The sequence below is a fragment of the Ambystoma mexicanum genome, chromosome 4q (assembly GCF_040938575.1).
Source record: "Ambystoma mexicanum isolate Mex_15411 chromosome 4q, UKY_AmexF1_1, whole genome shotgun sequence".
Lineage (NCBI taxonomy): Eukaryota > Metazoa > Chordata > Amphibia > Caudata > Ambystomatidae > Ambystoma > Ambystoma mexicanum.
In genome coordinates, this window is record NC_090928.1 from 258,571,056 (window position 1) to 258,578,883 (window position 7,828).

Consider the following 7,828-nt stretch of genomic DNA (forward strand, 5'->3'; position numbering starts at 1 on the left):
CACATGTGTGTGGCCATCTGCCCCTGCGCGGGGGTGGGGGCAAAATGTACTGCCCCAGGCTTCGGGGTGGCTCTGCCAATATTTGCAGTGGCCTCTCCCCTCCCCCCAAATGGATGGGGACATCTCATGTACCCTTCCTTGGGGCAGATATCTGCCCCCAGGGAAGGCTACGTAAGGTGCCCCCATCCACTTAGGGTGGGAGGAGAGGGCCATCCCCCTTTCAAACACCAAAAATCCTGGTGGTCTAGCGGGCCCCCCACCCAAAACAAGTTATAATATATATATTTTTGTTTTGCCCTTCCCTAGGGGCAGATGTGCGTGACCATCTGTCCCAAGGGGGGGGGGGGTGGCAAAACGTACTGCCCCAAGCTTGGGGGGTGGGGTGGCTCTGGCAATATTTGCAGTGGCCTCACCCCAAACAGATGGTGGCATCTCATGTACCCCTTCCTAGGGGCAGGAATCGGCCCCAGGGAGGGCTACATAAGGTGCCCCATCCACCTAGGGTGGGGGGCGGGCCACCCCCCTTTCAAACACAAAGTCCTGGTGGTCTAGTGCCCCCCAGACCTCCACCCAAAACAAGTTTTAATATATATATTTTTGTTTTGCCCTTCCTTAGGGGCAGATGGGCATATGTGTGTGGCCATCTGCCCCGATGGGGGTCAAAACATACTGCCCCAGGTTTGGGAGGGGTGGCTCTGCCAATATTTGCAGTGGGCTCCCCCCCCCCCCCCCACCCCGAATGGATGGAGGGCATCACATGTACCCCTTTCTAGGGGCAGAAATCTGCCCCAGGGAGGGCTACATAAAGTGCCCTCCATCCACTTAGGTGGGGGGAGAGAGGGCCACCCCCCTTGCAAAAATCCCTGGGGGCTAGTGGTCCCACCCACACCACCCAAAACTACGTTTTAAAAAAAAAAATCATTTTTTTTTGTTAGCCCTCCTTCCCTGAGGGCAGATGATCACCCATCTGCCCCCAGGGTATTGCCCCCATGCTTTGGGGGCCAGGGGGGAGAGGGCAGCTTATATAGTAAGCAGCCCCTCCCCCCACTTCAAAAATAGATCCCTGCATGACAAACCAAACACATATTCTGGGGGGGATACATGATATTACATCCCCCCCCACTTTAGATTGTGGGGGGGATTTGTCCCCCCCATGTCCTACGCCCATGGTCACACCACCTTAGCAGTAGAGCACAACGACAGGCTCTCCTCTCTCCTTCAATGACTGCACACCCTGCACGGCAAGCCACTATTGGATTACATTGGCGTAATGGAACAAGAAATCATATTTAATGTGTCAGCCTATTATGCCACAGCATTTCCAGTTGTTAGGCCAACCACAAAGTCTGCTTCTGGCATCCCTTTACTCTCTCTCTTCTCTGTAGCAATGCTGTTGGCAATATTTTGGTGGCTTTGCCACCAAAATGCGCCAAAACCAAAAAAGCATAAGCTTTGAATCCAGCTCCCATTGCTGCTCCCTTTTTCAGGTCAGGTGTCTAAACATCTACACTGGCAATTCCATGCTCATTAAGTGTTATATAAGCTTAAGCTCAACATGATACATCATTATGTATACTCAGTCCAATCATATCTCGGATGCCATTGAGTGCCTCCTCTGCAGGATTGTAGATAATGCAACATGTTTTGTATGGGCACTGTTTTTTATATCCATCGTCACACCTTGCAGTTAGCTGGCCTTTCAGCAGTGAAGAAAAAATGTGCAGAGGCTGTATGCCGAGACATAGGGTCTCATATCGTAACTTCTGTGTGGATTGGGATTACAAATGTAATGTCAATGACCATTACTTTACCTGTGCTTTGTTGTTACTTTATACATTGGCAAACCTTTTTTTATAGCTCATGCTCTACCATTCACTGCATAGATGGCATATTGCAAGTTCTGTTCATTTGATCAGATATGTTTTTGTGGTGTTAGCGTATCATTTCCCTGGCCCGTTTTGAATACAGAATTGCTACAAACAGTGTAGCCCTGTAAACAAATGCAGGTCTGTTGCAAGAATACTACATCTTCTATATGGTTAGAGGTCTGGGTGCTACAATGAAAATGGCTGGGCATGGGAGATTTCCCAAGCACAAAATCGGTAGAGTTCACTGAGCATCCCTCAGAACCATCGTTGGTCTTGTTTTTTTTTTTTCCTTCATATTTTACAGTAAGACCTCGTTTTCAAGTGGTAGAAAATGGATTATTGTGTAATGATATTTCCTTATTCATGCATTATACCTTTCTTTGTGTATTTAATAGGGGTGGTGTGTACACACCAGGAGCTGCTTTCTCCAAGACTACACTGATTGAAAGACTCAACAAAAATGGGATACACTTTACAGTCATCAGCAAACCTGAAGCTTGAAGATCCAGACTCAACAAACCTGAGCACTAACGAGCGAGCAACCTCATTGTTTAATAATACTAGGTTACCAGCAGCAGCAGCTTCTCTGTGTGGTTTTTGTTGCATTAGTAGGGTCTGGCTTGATGTGCTGCCCTGCTAAATAACTGTTATATTAGAAATGCATGCACTAATAATAGAATGTTCCACTGGCTCAACTTTCATGACATGCTGGTTTGCAAAAGGAATGATTTCCCCCAAAATAATGGTTGCACTTAATTTTCTAGTTTTACTACTGCACATTGTAGTTTTTTGACCAATGGGTTTCTATATATTAGGCGCTGAAGCATTTTGTAGCTTTTGCATAATATTATATGACCTTTTTTCCAGCTAGTCGTCATTACACTTATAACCAATATTTGTACATGTTTAAATGTATGAGGATACCATGACATGGGTCTTTTAGAACATTCCTCTTTTTTAGAACTTCTCTTGCCAGATCGATTAACTGCTCTACCAAAAACCTCCTTTGAATTGTCCGGTTTCATGGCACCTCGCTATCAAAAATCCAGCTGGTACTATTTTTAATGTACACGTCCATTGTTTGCAATGGTGCATGCAAATAAAATTCCTTTTTGGTGGGCAATTTGTAGGCTTCATTATGTGATAATTCAACCAAAGCTGTTAATATATACTCTGTGAAAGAATGGCCCTTTTGTGAACCACTCAAATTAAGTTGCATCAAATAAATGTAGTGTGCCTCGGTATTCCTTCTCATTTATGCTGTGAATAAGATATAATGGATAGTCTAATGTAGTCCTTTACGGAGAGGCATTTTATAAGTATATTTTATTTTGTTTTTGGAAAAGGAATTCCATCAAATAACAGTAATTAACTTCAAGATATGCTCCTATCCAAACATATCACCAAAACATCTGAAGACTTGGTGAAATGCATGAGGGATTTTTAAATTGCATCTAGCAGTTGAGTGCTGCACAGCCACTAAGTCAAGATTTTATAAGGGACAAGCTTTCTCTTTTCTTTTTGACTATCGCTGCAACATCATTTTTCAGTTTGAAAATGCAGGATTCAAGTTGCTGCCAAAAGTCTGTGAACATATGTGACTGCTTCTCTGTGAAGAGGCGTAACAGGTACAGGCTTTCTTCTTCCTACAAATGAAAAGAAAGAAAAGCAAGTATTAAACCGTTATCTGTATCCATTTGCAGATTGTGTGCAAGTTTCCCTCCTGATTCTAGCCACACACTACTTGCTATCAAAGCATCACCATGTTCTATGTGATCTCATTGAAGTAAATTACTTTGTGGATTTTTTTTTGTTTGTTTATTCTTTTAAAGGGGGATGGGGGTCCTCCATACCCACCGCTATACACTTCCGACCCACAATATACTCCCAACCCCATAACACATACATGCATCTTTTACCCCACAAGGTAATTTCAATTAAGTAAACTACCACAATGTAATTTACTTTGACAAAACAGTGCACACATTATGCAACTCTGTGATAGTCTCAGAGGTTCAAACCTTTAATCAGTATGTGGTACCTGCATCTTTTAAGCAGAAGGATCAAAAGTCTTGCTAAAAGGCAGAGTTACATATTACTTTCCTTAAGCTGGAAAACGATACATAAGATATGACCACAAGAAGTTGTAAACTAAATATTTAAATTGCAACTATTGGAAGAAAATAAGTCAACAATATGAGTGTCATGATTACAGAGGCACATTTTCTGATTTGCATTTCAGGAGAATTCTGACACAATATCTAAAGAAGCCTCGAAAAAGATCTGAGACAGAGCTAAACATGTATCGGTACCAAGGGTTTAAAGTGAAAAGAACTACTGATGTTGAATACATTCATAAACTATTTGGAAATCTTGTGCCAAACAGTCATTAGTTCCATTAAAATCAGCTGAGCATTTAAGATGTTTTATTGTTTACTCGTGAGATCTGCAAGAACACCTATGACTTGTGTGACTAGTACTTGGATCTGATCCCTTCTCCCATAGAGAAGCACCCCTCCCATGGGGCCAGGGCGGTGCAGCCACAGTCCAATAGTCCCCCTGCTGGTGTTGCATCGTGGGATGATCACATGGGTGGGGAAATAACCTTTATCACTCTCTTATCCTAATCAGGGCAATGCAGTCCCTCCTTCCTCTATGTAACTATGCATGTGAATAGTGTGATGGTAAATTGAAATGAAGAAGAGGCACAGAGTAATATGGATTCTGATGCTTGTTAATCTGCTTAGAATCACATGCTGTTCATAGTCCGACACCCAGTGGTCACTGTGGAGTATTGCATTTTGTTTTTCGTAGTCGAAAAGGGGACGTTGACATAGGCGTGTCTGTAATACTATCCCTATAGTGACGTGCAGTGTACCCAACATCCCTCACGTATCGAGGTCCCTCAGATTGTTTTTTTCCGCCCAGAATCTGGTCATACTAATGCGGAGCTCGTTAGAGACAAATTGCTTATACCATTTATTCAACCCTTTGGTCGTTGTTTATTTAAAATAACGTTAGATCAGTCCCTTCTTCGACGGATAAGCTGTTTCACTACCGAATAAGACCCCTTTATGCCTCCAGACCATTCTGGGTTACCCCAATGGACGTTAGAAAGATTCCAATCATGTATGGATAAGCTGGATAGGTTCATGTCCACCCCTGCACATGTAACACCCAAAAGATCACGAGAGGTACTTCTTGAAGAACCTAGGGCTAAATACCCAAGACTATTTAACCCACTTCAAGAGGGGGTTAATACATATGACCTCACTCAAGAAGACTCTCACTTCCAAGAGGATAAGGAGTTCCTAAATGTTGAAGATCAACAAAACCTAGAAGAAGAAGGTTTTAAGGACGACCCAGACTTTGATGGTGGGGGCTTCGAAGAAGACACAGATGGAGGTGGCTCACAGCCCTGGCAGTCCCCAGGAGCGTCGACAGAACCTGACGTTCTAAACCTGTCCTCTCCTCAAACCACAGTAGTCAGGAATCCGTCACCTAGAGATGACCAACCTACTTTCAATGCACTACTACGGAAAGCAGCAGCACATTTTGAGATTGATACAGGGGAAATTGCTCCTGAGATAGATTTTGTAGAAAAAATCATCAAGGAGAAACCACCTACTAGCCAGGCCATTCCCCTTCTCGCCTCAGTCAAAAGACGACTTATTCCATCGTTATCAACTCCTGCGTTTGTTAGAGGGGGTCAACCCTAGAATTGAGAAGCCGTTTAGTCCCTCATACATTAAGGGTCATTCAATACCTGATTCCTTGGTAGTAACAACCACAAGGAAAAGGGCAGGGGTTCCGCTATCTACTAGCAAAGCACCCCCAGACAAAGAAGGAAAGAAGCTTTACGCCCTGGGAAAGAGGATTACAGCCTTGGCAGCTTTTTCCACCAGAATTGCCAATCACATCTTACTGGCACACTATGGTGAGGCCCAATGGGGAAAGTTACGCCAAGACCTCGAAGTCCCTGAGCCCCTGCGAATTCGCTTGTTAGCCACTGTAACGGAAGGTACCCTGGTTAACCAAGGCATCATTAAAAACACTCTTGATGCTGCGGAGACGGCGGGCCGGTCTTTTGTTCAAGGGCTACTTCTCAAGAGTCACGTATGGCTCAGGAACTCCGGTTTTAAACCAGAGACCCAGTCGTCACTCATTAATAAACCAATCGAGGATTCCAACCTGTTTGGAAAAGCGGTGGATGACGCGCTAGAGACTGCTAAGAAGGATTTCGATACCCTTAAAACTCTAGACCAGATCTCAAGGCCTCCAAATAAGTGAGGTTACGGCAACAGACGCTTTTTTCGAGGCCAACGACAACAACAACAATACTCCTCAGCAGGCAACTGGTTCTCTACTCAATGAGCCAGCAGCCAATACGCTCAGAGAGGACACCGTTGTGGCAAGGGAAGAGGTCGGGCCCCACTCCTAGAGGCTCCCCGGCTACCAACACCAAATGACCCGAAGATTCGGGTCCCCTACCATGCCATGCCGGTCGGGGGCCGGTTAACATCTTTTTACCAGCATGGGAGGGTATAACAGACCGCTGGGTATTGTCAACTATAGCCCACGGTTACTGCATAGAATTCAGTTGGTCCCCTACGTACAGACCCCAGAGGGGAAGACGCCTATCACCAGAGCACCTCGACATCCTTCTTCAAGAAGTCCAACTGCTACTAGAAAAAGGAGCAATAGAGGTCTTGCCTCTATCACAGGTAACGGAGGGTATTTATTCAGTGTACTTCCTTGTACCCAAAAAGAACTTAACCATGTGCCCTGTACTAGATCAGCGAACAAATTTGTCAAACCTCAAAAATTTCGCATGGTGACCCTACAGGAGGTAATCCCCCTGCTTTCACATGAAGATTACATGACAACACTGGACATGAAAGATGCATACTTTCATATTTTAATGTTGCCAGCGTACAGAAAATACCTCAGGTTCATGATAGAGGGCAAACACTACCAGTTCAGAGTGCTACCCTTCGGCATAGCATCAGCGCCAAGAGTATTCACGAAAGTACTGGCAGTGGCCCACCTGCGCAGGTTGTACATCCCAGTATACCCTTACCTCGACGATTGGCTCATAACCGGGTATTCATACGAGACATGCTTCTCAAATACCCAAAAGACTGTAGACCTTTTGTTCCATCTGGGCTTCTCCATCAACGAGAAGAAGTCCAGCCTAGACCCCAGCCAGGTCAAGCAATTCCTAGGGGCTCTAATTCGAACAAGGGACGGCCTCGTCTTCCCCTCCGAGAGGGTCCAGAATATGCTGTTTCAGATCCCTCAATATGTAGCCGGTCAAGAGGTGACGGTACGCTAGGCAATGCGTTTGTTAGGAATGATGGCGTCATGTATATATTTGGTAACTCACGCGCGACTGCGCATGCGCCCAATGCAGGAGTGGCTCAACAGCCAGTGGTGTCAGGCCAGCGGACAATGGGACGATCTAGTGGTGGTCTCGCATGCCTTGGTTCTCTCGCTGCGGTGGTGGTCGAAGGAAAACCTTGTAATAGGGAAACCACTCTAACCACAGACGCATCCCTCACAGGATGGGGGGCTCACCTATCCCATCAGACTGCACACGGAGTTTGGACTCCGAGTGTGGCGTCCAAACGCATACATTTGCTGGAACTACTGGCGGTCTTCAAGGCACTGAAGGCTTTCCAGGCACACCTTCAAGGGAAGACAGTGCTGGTCCTCACAGACAGCACCACAGCCATGTACTAACTGAACAAACAAGGGGGCACCCACTCTCCAGGACTGTCCAAGCTGTCCCAGAACATCTGGAAGTGGGCTCTCAAACGCAACATGTTCCTGTTATCACATGTACCAGCGGAACTCAATCTGCTGGCAGACGAACTCGGCAGAGACTTCCCTCTGCCCCATAGTACGAATGGCGATTACGAGAATACATTGTCTCAGACGTTTTTGCACTATGGGGCTTC

At 45.5% G+C, this 7,828-nt stretch overlaps 1 protein-coding gene across 1 annotated transcript in view; it reads left to right on the forward strand.

The window, feature by feature from the left end:
* The window catches only part of SCCPDH (saccharopine dehydrogenase (putative)), a 496,773-nt gene extending 493,661 nt beyond the window's left edge, over positions 1-3,112 (forward strand). The window contains exon 12 of the mRNA XM_069607830.1: positions 2,264-3,112. Coding sequence (XP_069463931.1) covers positions 2,264-2,369 — 106 coding nt within the window. The 3' untranslated portion in view covers positions 2,370-3,112. The remainder of the gene's footprint in view (positions 1-2,263) is intronic.
* Positions 3,113-7,828: the final 4,716 nt, after the last annotated feature.